Source organism: Sapajus apella, unplaced genomic scaffold (assembly GCF_009761245.1).
Source record: "Sapajus apella isolate SASKATOON/1434 unplaced genomic scaffold, GSC_monkey_1.0 scaffold80, whole genome shotgun sequence".
Taxonomy (NCBI): Eukaryota; Metazoa; Chordata; class Mammalia; order Primates; family Cebidae; genus Sapajus; species Sapajus apella.
In genome coordinates, this window is record NW_022437020.1 from 7351178 (window position 1) to 7372390 (window position 21213).

Consider the following 21213-nt stretch of genomic DNA (forward strand, 5'->3'; position numbering starts at 1 on the left):
CCCCTCCCCCCACAGCTAAGCCAGCTTCCAACATGGCCCGGCCCTGCCTTCCTGGATTTCCTGGCAAAGCCCAGACCTTCTCACACGCACTCAGGGTGATTTGAGTAGACCACAGGCTGTTCATCCCAATGAGTTAAAAGGTACTTGGAGACTTAGTTGCAGTAAGGTCTTAGGTTTTGTTGGGGGTTTTTGTGGGAAGGTAGGGGCATCTGCACCTTAAATCAAATACCAGAAAGCCTCCATGGCATGCAAGCAACAGGCACTTAAGCAAATTCACCAGGAAGTAAGAAAACCACAGGCACTCAGGACGATTCACCCCTGTCCCTCCCAGTGCAGAGCTGGCCTTCAGCAAAACTGCCTTACAAAGTCATGAATGGCCTCACATGCCAAGCTTCAACCTTTCAGATTATTTCCATACTTCTCCATCATCTTTGGCCTGGAATCATTCTGATAATGGCAGGAAAGAAAAGAGATACCCACCATAGTGGATCCCCTCTGCCAACTAACAGTTGGAGACAATTTTTGTCAGTACTCCTCAGCAGCAATGACAGTGACAATGACACAGTCAACATCTGCATTTCATAATCCTGACACGACTGGCTCACTGAGGGCTGCCACAATACCCTACTCTCTTCTCAAGGGGAAAATGTATCTTCCTAACAATACATCCTTCACTAAGCAGGTACAGTGCTTGCCCTTGGGGTGACAGCACACACTGGAGGATACACCCAGAATTTACAGTGGGGCAAAAAGTGTCCCGCCACGTGCTTGGAGACAGGCCTCCTGAAATCTGCAGAGCTCTTACATCCTTTAGAGGAAAAGGCAAGGCTGGAGTTCCAGTGGGTGAGCCATGCCGGCTGGTCAGCATGGGAGAACACCACTGGGGCCAAGGATGCAATAGGCAGGTGGGAGAGAGTGGCACATGAAGTGTGGCATGGTGTCATGGGGCAGCTGTTGACCACACAGGAGCTTCACGTCATGCTACATGCCTATCCTATAGGGACCTAATACAGGATTTCAGATAGGGGAGCATATCATCCAAAATACACAATGGATGGCTGGGTGCAGTGGCTCACATCTATAATCCCAGCACATTGGGAGGCCGAGGCAGGTGGATCACCTGAGGTCAGGAGTTCGAGACCAACCTGGGCAACATGGTGAAAAACCCCGTGTCTGCTAAAAATACAAAAATCAGCTGGGTGTAGTGGTGCGGTCCTGTAATCCCAGCTGCTCAGAATCACTTGAACCCGGGAGATAGAGGTTGCAATGAACCAAGATCACGCCACTGCACTCCAGCCTGGTCAACAGAGCGAGGCTCTCTCCCAAAAATAAAACAAAAAGTGCATACTGGAAAGTTCACCAGTGCTGAGTGGAGCTACAGGGCACAAAGTAGGAGAGGTTATGCCACTGCTGGAAGTGGAAGGAGCAGAGGAAGGCAGCTGAAGCAGCATTCCCATTCCATTTGGGATAGAAAGGGCCTGGTGTCCAACCAGAGATGGAAGTATCCAAAGGTCACCCACGTTCCTGACAAAAGAACCAGGGGAATAAGAGTGTAGCCCACTTAAGAGGGAATACAAAAAAAAAAAAAAAAAAAATAGCCCAGAAGTGAGGAAACAGGGAAGATCATCAGAAGCTGCAGTGAAATGCTCATGGTGGTCTGATATGAATGACAGGTCCTGGGCTCAAAAGGGGTCAGGGCTGGAGATATTTGGAAGCATAGATGGAGACAGGAGGCAATTAAGTTACCCATGGATGAGATAACAACAAGGAAAGTGAAAAGAGCCCAGGGTAGAAATCTGGCCATGCTCTTATCTGAATGTTTATGTCCCCTCAAAATTCTTATGGTGAAACCTAATCCCCAATGTGATGAGTTTGGGAGGTGACTGGGTCATGAGGGTGGAGCCCTCACAAATGGGATTAGAGCCCTTATAAAAAAGAGGCCAGGAAAAAACACCCCACCCCTTCCAACATATGAAGACAGTGAAAAGGTGCTGTCTGTGAACCAGAGTGTGGACCCTCCGCAGACAGTTCACCTGGTAAGCACCTTGATCTTGGCCTTCCAGCCTCCAGAACTGTGAGCAGTATTTCTGTTGTGTGTAAGCCACTCAGGGTATGGGATTTTATTACAGTAGCCTGAATGGACTAAGTCAGTCAGGAGACCACCAACTGTTAAAGGCCAGACTGAGGGGAGGGAGACAGAGGAGCAGCAGCAGCAGCTGTGGGGGCAGGAAGAGACTCAGAAGACGGTGGCATCAGAAGACAAGGGAAGAAGAATCAACCAGGGCACACGTCACAGACAGGTGGCACACAGCTATAATCTTACTGAAAGTAAAGCACAGTACACAGTTCTTTAAGGGTCAATCGCTCTTTAGGAATGACTCAAAAATGTGTAAAATCCACTCCCAAATCCTAAAAGAACTGAGAAATACATAAGTATACAGAGAACCCACAGAGGGGTCATGCCCATGGTGGCACTAGACTCCACTACGCTGCCAGGCTCTGCAAAGTCATGGCATAGAAGGAGTTTCAAGGACAGCGCCAAGTAAAAACCGTGCATCAGCACTACAAAATCGAGTAGGCTCAACGATTTCACACACGCTCTTGATGCATTTCTCCAGATGTTCTCCGTAGTTCTACAGCCAGCCAACGGAAGATTAACTGAATGGTATTATTCTGTGCTTCATCTTTTCAAACGGTCATCTGAACGCTTACGCTCAACTCCACGTAGCCATCCTGCCTGCACTCAGTGCCCTTCACCGAGCTCCCCAAATGATTCCTAATGGTTCTGGCTGGAGAGGTGCATGGGGGGTTACAAGCACTGCAGTGACCACTCAGCCAAAAAACATGATGAGGGGAAGAACTCCAGGTGTGAAAACAAATGCTCTAAAGAAGCTCTCTTACCAACACAGAATGCAAGCCACATCTGTAATTTCAAATTTTCAAGCAGCCACATTAGGAATTAAAAAGAGTCGGTCGTGGTGGCTCACACCTGTAATCCAGCACTTTGGGAGGCCGAGGCAGGTGGATCATCTGAGGTCAGGAGTTGGAGACCAGCCTGGCCAACATGGTGAAACTCCATCTCTACTAAAAATACAAAAATTAGCCGGGCGTGTTGTCATGTGCCTATAATTCCAGCTACTCGGGAGGCCAAGGCAGGAGAATCACTTAAACCCAGGAGGCAAAGATTGCAGTGAACCGAGACTGCACCACTGCACTCCAGCCTGAGCAACAAGAGAGAAAATTCAGCTCAAAAACAAACAAAAAAAGAAACAGGTGAAATTTTAGGAACATATTTTAACATATCCAAAATGTATATTTCAACATGTAATAAATATAGAAATTACTAATGAAATGGTGTACAGAGTTTTTCCTATCGTACGTCTTGTAAACCTCCTGTTTCCAACTGTGGACAAGCCACAGTTCAAGTACTCAATAAGCCATGTGGCTTACTCAGTAAGTGTCTGCTGATTCAACAAGCAGCTACCACAGTGGACAACACAGGTCTAAACGGAATCTATGCAAACCAAGAGAAAGTTCTGACACAACTAGAAAAACTCCAAGAAACATGCCCATGCCTGAGTCTTCAGGACAAGGGGAAGGGAAGGCAATTTCCCTGAAAGCCGTTATCAGTGTTACGGTAAGTGCTCCATTGTGAAATCACAACGACATCAGCAGGGCTGAGATGCTCAAGGAGAAGGCTGCAGGGCGTGGCCTTGGGGAAGCAGGTGACCAACCAACAGGCCTGTCACCGGCAGAGCCCAACTCCTAACCACTATTACATTTTCACAGTGCTTCTCCTTTCTCCTTTTCATCTTCCAACAGCCCTACCAGGAAGGCAGGCTCTACCCCATTCCACATATGAAGAAACCGAGGCCCGGGCAATTTAAATAACTTGCTCATTTCTAGGCGCCACTCTAAGACTTGGACCCAGAATGCAGGCCTCATTCCTACCCCAGGGGTCTTCAATAAGGAGCTGATCAGAAACAGCAAAAAACCCGCAGCAAGACCAAAGTAACTACTACCAAGTTCCTGAACAACTCCCCACTTAATGACGTTTCATAGAGTACCTCCCTTCTTAAAGAGCTTATGAGTTTTCAAAACATTGTCTGCCCATGTCTAATCACCACTGCAAGATGTACAGGACTGCCCTAGAAGTATCCTGAAAAAGCCCAACTACAGCCCAGAGGGGCTGGCCCATCCAAGGTCATTCCTGGCCCTTGTCACCACATTCAACGTCTCTCTTCTACTACACACTGCCTCCTTTGGTGACACCTTTTACTTTTCAGATAAATTTTTTAAATGTCAAGGTTATTATTTTAAAAATATACTTTGTTGTTATCTCAAACCAGTGGGTAACCTCATGATAGGCCACAGTTTTAATCAACCACACAAGTGACTTCAGCTTAAGATCTTCCTCCAACTCTCGCCAACCTTAAAGTGATCTGACTGCATTCTCAGAGCTCTACGAGGTACCGGCTGGCTGCAGCCAGTGGGACCCCTGCCCTTACTAATCAATGTTCACATACACACTGATCAAATTCGCAGATAAAAGTGTAAAAGTGTGTGACAGATCAGGTACACAGATCCTCTTCCTGCCTCAGGCCTGGCTGAAGGGGAGCTGAAGTAAGAGCCACCTGTGAGGTCTGGCCTTTTCTTTCTTTCTTTTACACACTTCACCCGTCGGGGGTCTCGTCTTTTATTTGTTTATTTTAGGCAAGTCTAACAATTTGGGGTTTCTTGGCTCTTCATGACCTGAGAACATGGGATCCTTGCACCTTTAACTGGGCCAACACTTAAATAATAGCTCTTTACGGCTAACACACTGACTTCCAACCAGTGAGGAAAACCTTCCTAGCCAATATACCTAAATTCTGCTGAATGCAATAAGGTGAAGGCTCAGAGTCACGTTTTAGTACCAAACAGCCTGGCTCTCAAGGAATTGATCACATGAAGGCAAGAGCTCAGTTATTCTCAAGGGAAAATAAGCATACTGCAGACAAATATACAAGAAGCTTCAAAATACCAACTGACCCCCAGAGCAGTAAACACTTTCCAAAGTTTCTTCACTCGTGATTTCCTAAGATTTTCACAGCTGTTAAGTAAACAGGTATAAAAGGAAGAAAACAGAATCCCAAAGGTTTAAAAATGCACCCTGCTACACAGCTACCTGCAAGTACAGTCTGAATGTGGGAATGGTGGAAATGGGTCAACAGGTCTCCCACCTTGGCCAGGTGCTCTGTCATAACCAGGACACCAGAGCATAAAAACATCATCACTAGGACCCAAGGACCACTTTCACGGGATGTGAGTGAGTGCTTTACTTTCCCGTTATTTAACCATATTCCAAGTCCATTCAAGGTAAGGAAGTCCTGCAGAACAAAAAATATCACTTCGCACAAAGGATGAAAGAGCTGACACATAAGCAGCCCCGAGCTACCAAGGCTCAGGGACTTCCAAGCACACCAGGTCACCTTTCTCATCAGGAATTCAAAGCTGAAGGTCAGCAAGTTTCTAGCCCAGGAGTGTGGTGGATTATTTCTAACATGCGATTTGAACAGTCTTGACAGCAGCCATGATGGCCTCCAGCCATGCCACAGTCCCACAGTCCAAGAGTCCCAGGTGCAAAGGAAAGCCAACCAAGACCCCTGCTAGGAACAACTTCCGCAGAGCAGCTGTGCCACATCCTACATGCAACACGACTGCACCCTGCCCAGTGGAACTCGTGCATTCAGAAGAGAAGGGAGGTCAAGGAGGAGAAGAAGAGAAGAGAAAGCAGCAGAGAGAAAGCAGCAGTCAGCACCATTCTTACTTTTCTGGCAGCGGTTTGTGGTCCAGCAGCGGAAGTTGTACTCGTTGTTGATGGCGGTCTTCTCGCACATTGGGTTCTCCTCCATGGCCCCTGGACACACGTCCCCACATTCCTTTGGGGGCTTATTCCCCACAATGTAGTTATTGGACACTGCATCCAGGATCAGGGACCAGTCCACAGTGGAGAGGTAACAGAGGTCAGCATTTTTCTCAATCCTGATGGCCCCCCGAGTAATGTTCCTCAGGTTGTAAAGCCCAATATCCTTAAGACTGGTCATCTCGAAGATGACCAGGGCGTAGTTGTAGAAGAGTTTCCAGCCGCGGATGACCGTGAGGTTGGGGAAGAGGTCTCCGAGGCTCTCGAGGCCAACCACTCGGAACAGCAGCAAGTACTCGGTGATGACCGTCAGCTTGGGGAAGCGGTAGCTGCGGTAGTCCTCAGCCTTGGAGATGAGCAGGATGTGCAGGTAACCCTCGATCACCGTGCAGTTCTCCAGGCGCCTCAGCTGATGGAAGTCATTGCGGATGTCGATGCCCGGCCCACAGACTGAAGGGAGACAAGAAGGGAAAGGCGGGATACGTCTCAGTTAAAAGGAAATAATTTTTTAAACTATGTTCCAACCAATAATACGGTTGGTTTTCAGGAACCCTGTTTTATTATTAAAGAAGTAAGGTTCAGTTGCTCATGGTAGAGGTGTGGGTTGCAGACTGACAGTCTAGGTGACTAACCAGTTAGCCGGCATTTGCACAGTACCAACACTGGGCCCTCACCAACCGACTATGGGAGAGGCCAACCCCGTTAACCGTGCAAACTAAAGTCTACAGCCCAGGGGCACACAGAGGCAGATGCCTGCAACCCAGTCCAGCCGGATTCCATCACTGCACACTCGCAGTCCCTTCTGCAGAGCGTCAGTTGCCAAGGCCTGAACAACAGCTCAGCAGCCAAGTATCAGTAACTTACTACTGCACCCTGCCTGAAGGACACAGGGCAATCGGTCTACACTAGAGAACAGTCACTGTGACCTGGAAAGTGGGGACTCAAAAACGCATGCTTCCATGCTTCCCACTACCATTTGACATGAGCCAGGTAGACTGTGTTGTCCCCACATCAGCATTTAATGTAGTTATAAAGGATAACCTAATAGAAGATAGAAAATGTGATTTTTTTTTATGAATAAAAGTAGTGTAAGTTCCAACTTTAACAGTTTCATTAAGAAGGTATGCTTCCTAAAGAGAGCTTAGAGGTAACAGCAAAAAAAAAAAAAAAAAAAAAAACCAGTAAAAATCATCAATGATCTCAACATCCTAAGATGTTGATAGTGTTAATGTTAACACTATCTATGCCAATTATCCATTTTCTATAAATGAAGGTAAGTGAAATCAGACAAAAATATGACATCTGCAAACACACTTCCTTCATTTAATATTTTACTAAGTCAATACATGTCCTTCTATATCATCATTTTAGGAGGCAGTGATTCCAGAGTATGAATATACACCATGAAGCTTTTTTTTTTTTTTTTAACCAATCCCTTACTGTTGGACAGTTAGGTTATCTCCTGTTTTGCACATTATAAGCAACACTCCAGTGAACATTCTCAGCAGATACCCAAGGCTATTGTCTTAGGATAAATCCCTAGAAGTGGAATTGCTGGGACGATGCACTTGCAGATTTTAAAGGCTTTTGATAAAATGGCCTCAATACTGCAAGACTTACATTCTAAATTCTAGGCACACACACACACCAAAAAAACACTTTGTTTTAGGATTTAAATCCCCAAGTCCACTATTAAGCCTTCTCAGAATGAAGTTTTCTGATTGATGTAACTAATTTGGAAAGCACCCAACGTGTATGACACCATGAGAAATGCCGACAGGCAGTGCCCTGCCCTCTTTGGAGACTCATGGTGAAGGCAAGGAGCTAAGACCAATGATGAACAACTGTCACACAAGGCAGGCGGTCAGTGGTGTGCACACAGCAAGTCCATTCCAGATGTGAATAGAATGAAGCAGGACAGACAAAAGGTGGTGTCCACATTTCGTGCCACTGTGCTGGGGGAAGCTCTGCACACAGCCTGGCTCCCAAAGGGTGCCTGGGATTTAAAACTCAGTCAACATCCCACAGGCCAGAGACAGTGCAGAACAAGGTACACTCATGTGCCAGCAGATCTGATGGTCAGGGTGAAAAGGGGAGCCGGTGAAGAGGGTAGCAGGTGAGGAAATGAATTTGGCAGCACCCAAGTCATAAAGGGTCACATGTGGGCATGAGAACTTTCACCTCAGAGGAATAAAGCCCCCACAAGGCTCCTGAGTGGGAGAGACGCCCATGTGAGAGAAGCCTGAAAGGCTCTGTGGAGGATTAATCCAGTGGCCTGGTGCAGGACAGAGTAAGTGGAACAGACAAGACAGAGAGAAGAAAAGTCCCGCTGGGCATTACATGACAACCACAGATGGAAACTGAGCAGAGACAGTGAAGGGAAGAGGAAGTGGAGGGACCCAAGGGCTGAGGAGCAGGCAAAGCTTGAGAACTTAGAACACGAAACTTCATTTGGTCTGATTCTTTTGTTTTACCAATGAGAAAAGGACATCTCTAAGACAGAGAAGAGAGGACAATAAAAAATAGCACTGGGCAAACATCCATTTTGAAGGTGAGGAAACATTTGGGGAAGTCAAGTCACTTATACACAGTCACATACATAAGATTCCAGCCCCTGCATAGCAAAACTTGACACAAGGCTTGTCCATAGTCCTACCTCTCAGCATCCTCACCTCCTGGTTACCTTTACTCACTCTGAATGAGCTTCTGTTCCAATTATGACACTGAATAGCTCTTAGCAGAGCCCCCAGTGACACTTGGACAATGTCACTGTACCTTCCAGTCACCTGGCATTGCCCCCTCCTCTCGGCTTCCCTGATTCCATACTATCCTGCCTTCTAGCATTACCTCTAAATGTTGGTTGTTATCCTCAACCTTTTCCTCTGTCACCTCATCTAGACAAGTGGCTTCTTGTGCCATTCATACTCTAGAGGATGATCAGACTCATGTCACTGGCCCAGACTCTTCTGAGTTCTAATGTAGTATATCCATCTGAGTATAACCACTGAGGTGCCTAATACCTCATTTGTTCCCCCACAAAATCCGCCTCCCAAGCTTCTAAACTGTAGCACTCTCATTCTCTGAGTTGCTCATGTCAAAAATCAAAGAGTCATTCCCGATTCTAATTTCCTCTCGCACCTCACATATCTAGTCCAGTAGTAGACCTCAGGGTTCCAGCCCCCAAGCCTATGAGAATCTTGGCTGCTCTTCCCACAACACCATCCACCTCCTTCCTCCCTGCGCAGCACGCTGTTCCTGGACAACCCCACACACGTCCCTCCCCGGGCACACCACCCTCTGCAGGACACGGCTCCCGCCTTTCTTCTCATGGTCTCTCTCATCATGCCCATCCAACACAGTGGCAGCTCCAGGAGGACAGGAAACAGAAATTGTTCTCTATTTATTTCTACTTGGCTCACAATTACATCCCCAGTGCCTAAAACAGTACTCGGTGCACAGCAGACACATTACACGGCACACATGCAGACTGACTGAATTTCATCATTCAGTTGCTGTTTGGCATAGGCCAGGGAGACTGTGTTCTCCTCATATCTGCATTAATGTAGATATAAAGCCTAACAGAAAGATTCAAAATGTGATTTTTTTCAATGACTAAAAGCAGCATAAATTCCAACTTTAAAAGTTTTATTGATCAAAAGCATGCTTCCTATAGAGAGCTTAGAGGGAACAGCAAAAAAATAGTAAAAATCATCAACGATCTCATCATCCCAAGATAAACAATCTTAATACTATCTATGCCAACTATCTATTTTCTATAAATGAAGGTAAGTGAAATCAGACAAAAATATGACATTTGTAAGCACAATTCCTTCACTTAATAATTTCACTAAGTCAATACGTGTCCATCTACATCATCATTTTAAGGAGACAGTAATTCTAGAAGGTTCTGGCCTTTCTTCTCCCAGTCTCTCTTATCACTTCCAACACAATGGCAGCTGCAGGAGGACAGGAAATAGAAACTGTTCTCTATTTATATTATTTTCTACTTAGTTCACCATTACATCCCCAGTGCCTAAAACAATAGACACATCATGTGGCGCACATGCAGAATGCGTGAATCTCATCATTGGTTCAGTGTCTATGTGTCTCCACTACTCCAGCTCTGATCTGAGCCACTAGCATCTCCAGCTTAGCCTAAAACAACACCTTCCCCATGACCCAGCCTCCCCACAGTCCATCCCTGTCCCAACACCATCCGACAAGACTCCACAGGAGTCCACGATCTCCAACACACCAAGCTCCTCCTCTGCTCGTACCCTGCTTCCTGCAGTGCTTCTGCTCCTTCAGGAGGTTGCCCCATTCTCTCACCATGGGGTCTCCACTCAGATGTCGCCTCCTCACAGCTTTGCCTAAACCTTGGCTTCAACTGTTCCCCCAACTCCTCCCTCCCTCCCCTACCTCTCATTTCTCTTCTCGCTTCTCTAAAAGGTCTTTTCATATAATATTTTTAATAATCTTGCGCATGAAACAAAGTTTGGGTACAGTGAACCATTTTATTACCCTTTGTGGAGGTGTGGGTTTGGGGGAATCTGAGTATGTGTAAAAAAGACACACCGCAGCTGAAGGGGGCTGGAAAGGTCTTTTTTCCCCACATGAGGTCAGGTGTGGAATTTTCCACTTGTGGTGTCATGTCAGAGCTCCAAAAGTTCTCTGGCTTTGGGGACTTTGTTGAGGCCCACTGTCCCCATCTTCCAGCTATACCCTTTCTCTCTGCTTCCCTGCTTTGCCTTATTCCTTACAGGCCTGCCTGGGACCGCACATTCCAAAAGATTTTTGGGTTTGTTTTGGATCACGCCAGTATCCGCTGCTTTGAGAAAGGAGAAAGGGTATTTTGCATTTTCCTTTTAATCATCCATGAGCAGCCACAAAGGGTGTGTCTCCCCCTCCTGCACTGTGTTTACTATTTACTCCCTCAGTGCATGAATTATTTCATGGCACCAGTGGAGCACGTTTTATTGTCTTTCCTGTTTGTGGCTTGCACCTCCTGAACACTGCTATCATTCATGGTCCAGCTTGGGTTTCTTTTGTACTGTTTCTATCACAAAACATCCTGAAGACCAATGGTGTCAGTGATGAGATCCAAAACAGCTGGTCCTAGGCCCTGCCTCGTGCTCTGTGGCTTGGGCTTGTCTTTCCTTCCGGAGTAAGTGAGTATCTTCTTCCTACTTTTTGTCTCTTTTCTTCTATAAATGGGAAGAAGAGTGTCAAGTATGGAACCTACTCTTTCATTTGGAGGAAACTGACAGTTCCAGCTCTGTAGCTGGCCTCTGTTAACTAGTGGTCAACACTGGCTGTGGAGGGGGCCAGATGGCAAAGTGAAGCAGATTCTTCCCTCCTGTCTGCATTCAGATTGCAGTATGCAGTTCAGCTTGCTTCAGTCTCTGCCTTCGTGTTCTTTCACTAGCTACTGAATTTTGTGATCTGTTGGAAGTAACAAGTAAATCGATGCCTAATACTTTATACAGGTTGAGCATCTCTAATCCAAAAATCCAAAATCTGAAACTTTTTTGAAAGTAGCTGGGACCACAGGTGTACGCTGTAACACCCGGCTCTATTTTTTTATTTTGGCAGAAACGGGATCTCCGTCTGTTGCCCAGGCTGGTCTCCACTCCTGGCCTCAAGCAATCCTCCAGCCTCAGCCTCCAGAAACACTGGAACTACCACCACACCTGGCCAAAAGAAGCCGTTTTAAAGAACGCCTTAAAAGTCAGGCACAGTGGCTCACACCTGTAGTCTCAGCACTTTGGGAGGCAAGGCGGGTAGATTGCTTGAGGCCAATAGTTTGAAACCAGCCTGGTCAACATGGCGAAACCCCGTATCTACTAAAAATATAAAAATTAGCCAGGCGTGGTGGTGCACACCTGTAATCCCAGCTACTTGGATGGCTGAGGCACGAGAATCACTTCAACCCAGGAGGCAGAGGTTGCAACAAGTCAAGGTCGTATCACTGCAGTCCAGCCTGGGAGATACAGAGCAAGGTTCTGTCTCAAAAAATAATAATAAAATTTAAATTAATTTAAAAACAAAGCCTTTCAGTTGAAATGAGCACTGTTACCAAAATACTCCTAGGTATTTTCTAAAGATCAAGAGGCGAAATGTTCACTCTAAGAACACAAGTAAATGGCATATACAAGCTACATGTATGTGGAAAATAAATCCCTAAGAACTAAATGTTAATATGAGAAGGGCTAATGAAAAGCATTTGGCTGAGAAAACCCCCTAAAGCTGTGTATCTAAGTATGTGGAAGAGCTATACAAGAATTTTAACTACATGTTTATGTCTCAGATACAACCTTGCAGTCCTAGAAAAACAGCATGGCTGCATGGCTCCATGGCTCCCGTGAGCCTGGAGTGCCATTTACCAGATCCTACCCTCAGGTAGACATGCCTCACCTCTAAACCTCATCTTCCTCACTTGCAAAATGGGCTGTCACTACCTATCCTATAGAAGCTGGCGTAAGAATCAGGTAAGTGCTTCTGCATTACTACAAATAACAACTTTTAGCAGCTGTTATTAAGTAAACACTAAATGGAAATACTGATCTATTTTGTTGCCCCAATGTCAATATTAGTAATATACAACAAAGGAGGGTGGCACGAATTTGCAAAATCACTGACTAACCTTCTGTCAATAATTCCATTAAAGAATGTTCTAGTTATCCATTTAGCTAACATGGATAACTACTTGATCAACTCTTTATGGGATAGGCTTAGCTTATAGTTGGTAATAAAAGACATCAGGAAACATCAGCCTTCTTTTACTACAGGTCTACAGGCACATTATGAAGGCAAAACACAATAGTGAACCAAGCATCATCTTTAATTCTGACGGTAAAATCCAAGGCAATAAAACCTTTGGGCTTATATGAGAAGCCAATTTTGTCTCGATTTTGTAACTGGCATGCTGTAATAGTTCTTTACTTCTCTTAAAATGAATTCTTTGGAACCAATAACTTAGTACAAAAACCCTCTCTAGACACTATCACTCTGTGAAAGCCAAAATTATTTAAGAGGTTAGAAGAGGATCCGTGTGTCACTGAATTTTGCACAAGGAAGACAGAGCAACCATCTCTCCAGCAAGTGGCAAATGAAGGAAAAGTTTTAATGGAGCAATGGATAGAACCCTAGGAACACAAAGACAAAGCCCCACGGTGACTCCCTATCTCAGAGGTCAGGAAGACTTCTCAGTGGAGAGGACCCTGAAAAGATGAGCAAAGTCTTGCCAGGAAGGGTTGGGGGTCAGGATGCTCCAGGCAGAGGCAGCTGGAGCTGATGCCTAGTTGCAGTTAGGGGGAACCCCAGCCGTGCAGCCAATGTGGCAAGGAGAACAAGAGCAATAGGATAGATGCTAGAAAGCAGACTGAGGCAAGTGTGTGGGGGTCAAGTTCACTTTGCATGTAGCGGGACAGTGTTCAAAGTACTCAACATGCATCAGAACCACTTGAAGGACTTGTTAAAAAAACAAGAGGTAAGGGCCCAAAATGTATGTTTCTAATATGCGCCCAGGTGATGCTGATGCTGCTGGCCTAAGCACCACCCTGTGAGACCCACTGCCCTAGGAAATAATTGTAAACCCACCCCACCACCTGTCACTACCCTCCCCACCCACCTTATCTGCAGTGTGGTACAGGTAAAGCCTATCTGTCCACCTGTACTTCTCAAGTTGACATTCACTCTCAGAGAACCCCCAAGAAGCCCATAGAAACTATGCATGAAACAAAGCCAAGCAGAAGAAAAACAGGGTGGAGACAGACTCTCCCTAGCACATGATCCTCCCATGCCGTGCCCTTCAAGGTCTAAGCACACCCCCTCCTTGTGTTCAGGGAAGAGAGAGCGCATGGGTTTCTTTAGGCCTCATTCCTAATCAAAAAATCAGAGATCAGGAAAGGGGGAAAAAGACAATGTTATGATAACAAACACTACTGATACTTCAGTTTGTTACAGTACAATTTTCTGTGTTAAGTGTAAACAGACACAATTCAAGTTAAGCTCTTTATCTTCATGTGTCAATCAGAACGTGTTTACATTGTATACGTACATTTCCATTTCACACAGACAGCAATCCTGGCCACCTAACACATTCAATTAACTGAAAGCAAAGTTAAGAATGTAAGAGATTTTCATTTAACTCTGAGAACACAAATTAAGTGTGATTTGAACGTGAACATTGTTTTTTACTGTCACAAGAGCCATCTACATCATGCATATAAACAAAATAAATGCACACATAAAGGCTCAGAACATTAAAACAAAATGCTACATACTGCAAAGAACTTACAAAGATGGGTAAGATATTTCTATCCTGCCATGCCAATTAAGACACTGAAACTTTAATGGGAATTAATTCAAAGACTAAAGGGAACACAAGCCCCAGTGTCCCCTCCACTTAAAGCATCTGTAGCAAAACAGATTGGTACAGACTTGGTGCAGAGCTGTATTTGCAACAACTGTTTTCCTGGATCTTCATAAAAACAACTGTATCTGCTCTGACAGTTACTCCAAATGCCTTTCTGATCTTAAAATACCCCAAAGCCCAACATTCTCTCTAAGTCTCTATATTTCAAAAAACACCATTACAAGAGCTTCTAATCCTTTCTAATTGTTCACGGTTCCCATGGGTGGTTGGCTTCTCAATGAAGCAGGACACCAGAAGGTAGAGTCCCTCGGAGCCAAAGCTCTCTGCCTCACCATGAGGCCTTCTGAGGTACAGCCCCTGTCTAGTCCCACATCCTGTCCTCACCACCACCTAGCACCCACTGTGCATGAGACAGCACCCTAAACCTCCGAAGGGCAGACTGTACAGCCAGAGGATCACGCTGTGAGGTGCAGCCAAGAAGGAGCAAGGCCCACGCCGAGCAGGCACTCTGCAAAAACCAGGCTCCATCTGCCTTCTTTTCCCCTTCTCATGACTTTCGACTTTCTGCTCAGAACCAGGCAAACGTCCTAAATGAAAGTCGGCCCCGTGTCCCCTGTCCTCTCACTGGCTTCGTTTTGTAGAACACATTACATCATTCCAGTTACAGTTCACATCCTCATTTCAAAAGCATGTTACTTTGCCCTACAGTGCTCCAGTTTCCTTAAGTGACCTGTACTCTTTTCAATTAGCCAGTTATCTAAGCCTAGCTGATAACAGTATAGAAATCCCGCTCATCTGTTCCCCTACCCTATGGTATGATTCTTCAGGGATAGGGTGTCAAAACAGAAGCTTCTTGAAATACTGAGTCTTTCTATCTGATCTGAGGGCTTTCCTAGAGAGGAAAGGACTGGGCTAGTGTTCAGACACCAGCTACCTCTTGGTTGTATTGTTAGTAGAGATAGTTTCTCTGTCTCTACTACCCACCACACGGCCAGAGGTCAGTCACTGCATCGCTCTAGTTCATGTGCAGGAAAGAAAACCTATCACATGTAACAACTCAGATGAAGCTTCAGGACATGATGCTAAGTGAAATAAGACAGTCACAAAAGGAGAAATCCTGCTGATTCCGCTCACAGGTTCTCAAAGTAGTCAGACTCATGGAGATAGTAGAAAGTGGTTGCCAGTGGCTGGGATAGAAGAGAATGGGAGTTATTAATGGGTACAAAGTGTCCGTTTTTCAAGCTGAAAAGTGTTCTAGATTGAGTGAACAGCAGTATAAATATACTTAAACTGTACACTTTAAAATGTTAAGATGGGAGGCCAGCGGGCATGGTGGCCCACGCCTGTAATCCCAGCACTTTGGGAGGCCCAAGCAGGTGGATCACAAGGTCAGGAGTTCAAGACCAGCCTGGCCAATGTGGTGAAACCCCATCTCTACTAAAAAATACAAAAATTAGCCGGGTGTGGTGTTGGGTACCTGTAATCCCAGCTACTTGGGAGGCTAAGGCAGGAGGAGAATCACTTCAACCTGGGAGGCAGAGGTTGCAATGAATGAAGATCACACCATGGCATTTCAACCTGGTTGACAGAGCAAGACTCCATCTCTTAAAAAAAAAAAAAAAAAAAAAAGTGGCTGGGCATGGTGGCTCATGCCTGTAATCCCAGCACTTTGGGAGGCTGAGGCGGGCGGATCATGAGGTCAAGAGATCAAGACCATCCTGGCCAACATGGTGAAACCCCATCTCTACTAAAAAAAATACAAAAATTAGTTGGGCATGGTGGCATGCGCCGGTAGTCCCAGCTACTCGGGAGGCTGAGGCAGGAGAACTGCTTGAACCCAGGAGGCGGAGGTTGCAATAAGCCAAGATTGTACCTCTGCACTCCAGCCTGGCGCCTGGCGACAGAGTGAAACTCTGTCTCAAAAAAAATAGGGGAGGCCGGGCACGGTGGCTCACACTTGTAATCTCAGCACTTTGGGAGGCCAGGAGTTGAAGACCAGCCTGGTCAACATGGAGAAACCCTGTCTCTACTAACAATACAAAAATTAGCTGGGCGTGGTGGCACACACCTGTCATCCCAGCTACCTGGGAGACTAAGGCATAAGAATCGCCTGAACCCGGGAGGTGGAGGTTGCAGTGAGCCAAGATCGTACCACTGCGCTCCAGCCTGGGTGACAGAGTGAGACCCTGTCTCAAAAAAAAAAAAAAAAAAAAAACAATTAAGATGGTAAATATTATACGTCTTTCACCACAATTTAAATATAGGGGGAAAGTTCTGCTGCATTTTAGCACAAGTGCAAATAGACAGCTGAGGGCAGACCACATGGCCCATCCGCCACCGAGAACCAAGGGAAACTCAGATGGAAGGAAAGCAGGTTTGGCCACAGCTCTGCTGCAGACACAGCACACACGGGCCAGGCATTTAAAGATGCCACCCATACCAGGTGTGGCTGTGGGCCTGCATCCAGCACAGTCAGATTCGTCAGGACACAAGTAGAGGGGTCCAGCAGGAGTGCTGCACTGACTCCCCAGGGAAATAGGCTCTGGGCATACAGCCACAAGCAGGCAGAGGTAGCAGAGCAGGTGGCCCCCCACCTGTACCTCTATATGGAGTGGGCCGGAGCTAAAACACTGTATGCAACCAACCATCTCTGCCAACTGAACTGTGCCAGGTTCTTGCTATCTGATATGATTCGAGTGCAGAAGTTGCAACTCATTGCATTGATTTTCTAACTTTTTGAGTGTTCAGCACATCTGTACCTCAACACAGGTCCTACTTGGTAAAATGCAAGCAAGGGTTACTACGAGGGTCAATCACGGCTCCAGCCTGTCCCTGCCTTCCCTTCAGTGATCACTCCCACTCTTGCCAAAGCCTTTATATCTGCTACAACTTCTGCATTTACTCTTCTGCTCCAACATCTCCAGATTCACCTCTTCCCTCAAAGGAGTACTTTTTCTACTGTGTACTCACCTGAGCATCCAGAGGACGATCCACATCCCTGACTTCTTCACTGAGGCGTGCTAGAGTTTCTATTAAGACCAGGTGCCCTCAGCGTTTAGGACTTCTCCATCCACACCCACCGGAACCTCTGCCTACCAGCCCAGCCAGAGAGCAGCTCCATGGAGGCCAATCCCATCATCAGCCAGGAAAGGATGTCCAAAACCAGTACTCCTGGCTTCCCAAAAAGGATCATCTGACGACCTTTCTCCTGAGCAGCTCAATCCTGTTCTACTCCAGATGACAGCCAATCACAGCCCGACACTCAGGCCCCCTGGTAGTAACATTCCTTCATCCACACTCTACAAGTGGTATCAACCAAAGGCAAAAACAGAAGGAACACACTGCTATAAAGTGAAGCCCTGGGTCAGAAGCCATAAGCCATCAAAAACCACAATAACCGGAGATTTGGGGGTGTGTTCATTTTCTTGGCATTAAGGATTTTTTTCTTAATAGGTATATTCCAGGAATACATACTTTGTCTATGGTGCCTTGCTAAAATCTCCTATCTTTATTGACAAGGTGAAGAAATATGAACTACATCTGAATAGCTTAGTAAATGTTCAATTTACCCTCCAAAGTGCTGATTAATGAATAGACCAAGGAAGGTCTCTACTAGAAGGCCACAGGGCTCTTTCTGAGTACTGTATGTTTCAACATTTTTATCAATTACCTGAACGATGGCACAGATAAAATGTTTATCTAATTCAAAGATGACAAGTTTCCAGGAGCGATGGCAAATACATTGGATGACAGAGTCAAGAGCTAAAAAGATCAACAGATTGGAATTGCAATAGAGAGGAAATAAATGCTATTTGGACACTTGGGTGCAAAAAAAGAAATGCACAAATGTAGGAGGTGTGAAAGAGACTTAGGAGATTTAATTGGATATAATTTCTGTATGTGACGATGTGATGTTGTGGCTGCCAAAAAAAAAAAAAAGAAAGAAAAAGTCAGGCAGTCTTAGACTGTACCTAAGGGAGACTTAGTAAGGGGCCAAGGGAGAGACCCTGAAAACTGGGATTCTGCCTCCATACACTAAGAGAGATAAGTCAGTGGAAGAACATCCAAGTGAGAGCAGGAACCAGGAGTCCCTTCTCACGGAGGACAGCTGCAGAAATCCAGCACACGAGGGTCTCCAGGTTTGGCCACAGAGGGCTGGTCAGGCTCTTCATGACCCTGCTGGGGGACAGAAGCAGAGAACTTGGACCAACATGGGGTGAAGGATTTTGGTTTCATTTAAGAACAGACAGTAAGATTCATTTGAAAGCAGACTGGACTGCCTAAAGAGATAATGAAGATTTCTGTGGAGCTGCAACTCCTGAGATTGTATAAGCCTAATGTGATTTACTATGATAACTCTTCTGGGGTGTTATTTGCTCAGTTTTGCAGCTAAGGAAACTGAGGGTTAATAACAACCAAATGACCAGAACGGGCACCTCTTTGAGGCCTCTGAGAGTAGACACCTCCGTCAACTCCAATGCCTTGACCCATCAAAGGAAGGCAACATAGGGAGCTTGTAAAAAGCTTTACAGAGCTTCACTTTGTATCTCATAACCCATATGTAAAGGAATAAAACAGACTAAATGGGGAAAAGGCTATTATTTTGGACCTTATATTCCATTGAAAAAAATACACTGTTCGCACAAGTTAATTACACTGCAGAATGTCAAATTCTTGTTTTTGTTCACAACCCATAGAGGGAGAAAAAATAAAGACAGAAAACACAATCTAACCCAACTACATGAACTCTTCCTGCACATACAGCATTTTCCTGAGAGGACAGAAATGGATCTCACAAATTTGGAACACAAGATTTCCACTTCATCAGGCAACTGACACTCATCACACCCTGTTTCTATTAAATCCATTCCCTTCGTTATCTCCACACTTACAGAGCTTTGCTTCCGTGCACTGCTTACATACAGTTCCATCGTTCCCCTGCAAGCCACGGGGAAGTTGGCCTCCCTGACCTCGGCGCACCCATTCTTTATTCAGCGCTGACGCTCAGATCACACAAAGATTCCTTCATGCTAAGAAAGTCTCCACCCCACCAGAAAATCTATACATTCTTCCATGGAAATTGAGAAGTACATTTTTAATCTCCCACTTTTACAAGTTCCAGTTGAGAACAATATAATTCTCAAGCAGATGGAGAGCTCTGACAAGCATGAGCAACACTTGCCTTTAAAGCAAACCAGGCAACAAACTGTGAGGGGCCAAGTGACAGCCACTGGCACCTGCATTCCCCCCCGCCACCCTAAGTCTGGCTCAGGTCTTCTAGTCAAGCAGGCTCGGGAGCTGGACCCGGAGCAGTGTAGGCTAAGGTCCAAAAACAAGTGGAGAAAGCTGGCCGGGTGCAGTGGCTCACGCCTGTAATCCCAGCACTTTGGGAGGCCAAGGCGGGCAGATCATGAGATCAGGAGTTCAAGACCAACATGGTGAAACCCCATCTACTAAAAATACAAAAAGAATCAGCTGATTGTGGTGGTACGTGCCTGTAATCCCAGCTGCTTGGGAGGCTGAGGCAGGGGAACTACTTGAACCAGGGAGGTGGAGGTTGCAGTGAGCAGAGATCATGCCACTGCACTCCAGCCTAGGTGACAGAGCAAGACTCTATCTCAATTAAAAAAAAAAAAAAAAAAAAAAAAGGGTGAGGGGAGGTCAGACTGCTATAATCACATGACTCCAGGAAGGAGGGGATGTTCACAGAGCCACACAGCAGTACAAGTGGGGGTCCCTAAGCCTCCCCATGGCTCATCCTCTCTGAAGGGCTGACAGGCATGCTAATGGATTGTCGTGGACGATTAATGAGACTGCCATAGGCCAGGCCAGGGACACCTGAATGAATGGTGCAGTGGCATCTTTGAGCAGCCGCCTCACCGCTTTAGTAACCCTACAATTTTGCTTCCCTGCACCCCTGCACTCCAACACGAACTGTGTTAATTTGCTTAAAAATCAGCAGCATGTTACATCATGTAGACAAGAAAAATTATACTAAAAAAAAAAAAAAAAAAATCCAGAGGCTTTAAAAGTATGCCAATTAAGTGCAAAGGGATCCATGTAAATGTTCTTTGGTACCAGATAAAGGACGCATTTCCAAATAGTCACCAGAAATGAGGCAGGTGCTGCCAAGCAGTATGCTGACAAAGTCATAAATGTCTCACATTACTCCTGTCTAGGAGAGCACAAGTGCAGCCCTGAAGAAGTCTACCCTTGACAGGGGGCAAAAACAGAAGACAGGAAGTCAGGCTGGGCAAGGTGGTTCACACCTATAATCCCAGCACTTTCGGAGGCCAAGGCAGCCACATCACTTGAGGCCAAGAGTTCGAGACCAGCCTGATCAACATGGGGGAACCCATCTCTACTAAAAACACAAATATGAGCCGGGCATGGTGGCGCACACCTGAAGTCCCAGCTACTTAGAAGGCTGAAGCATGAGAATCGCTCAAACCCGGGAGGCACAGGTTGCAGTGAACCAAGATTGCGCCATTGCACTCCAGCAAAAAACATTCCTGGGAGGTGGAGACGACCCAAAAGGCAGGCAAGCTGGTATGCCCAGTGCACCAGGGAGGCAGCAAGCCCCAGGCACCCACCAAGCGAGTCTACAGTGTCCTCTGCATTCTGCAGCTGGAGGCAGTGCTGCTGGATAGCAGCCCCATTCAACAGCTTTGTGGACCAGTCTTCCCAGGGACCTGCTGGAGAACAAAGCTGAAGGTGTAAAGGTAAAAAAAAAAATCCAGTCTCAAATCTCTACAACAGGGTGGTAAATCCTGCCCTCCTATATGGAGGCGGCATGACACCGAGGCAAAGCCAGTGTTCCCCAACACCTCTATGCCTGCTCCATTCTGCTCATCCAGGATCCAGCTTCTGAGGCTTAACGGGTCTCCCAGCCACAGCAAAGCAGCCCATGGCTGCTGGATGGCACAGCAGG

The 21213-nt window shown here is 46.1% G+C and overlaps 1 protein-coding gene across 1 annotated transcript in view; it reads right to left on the bottom strand.

Annotated features, from left to right (window-relative positions):
- The window catches only part of IGF1R (insulin like growth factor 1 receptor), a 314344-nt gene that overhangs the window by 247234 nt on the left and 45897 nt on the right, over positions 1-21213 (bottom strand). The window contains exon 2 of the mRNA XM_032252821.1: positions 5810-6355. Within this exon, the coding sequence (XP_032108712.1) occupies positions 5810-6355 (546 nt within the window). The remainder of the gene's footprint in view (positions 1-5809; positions 6356-21213) is intronic.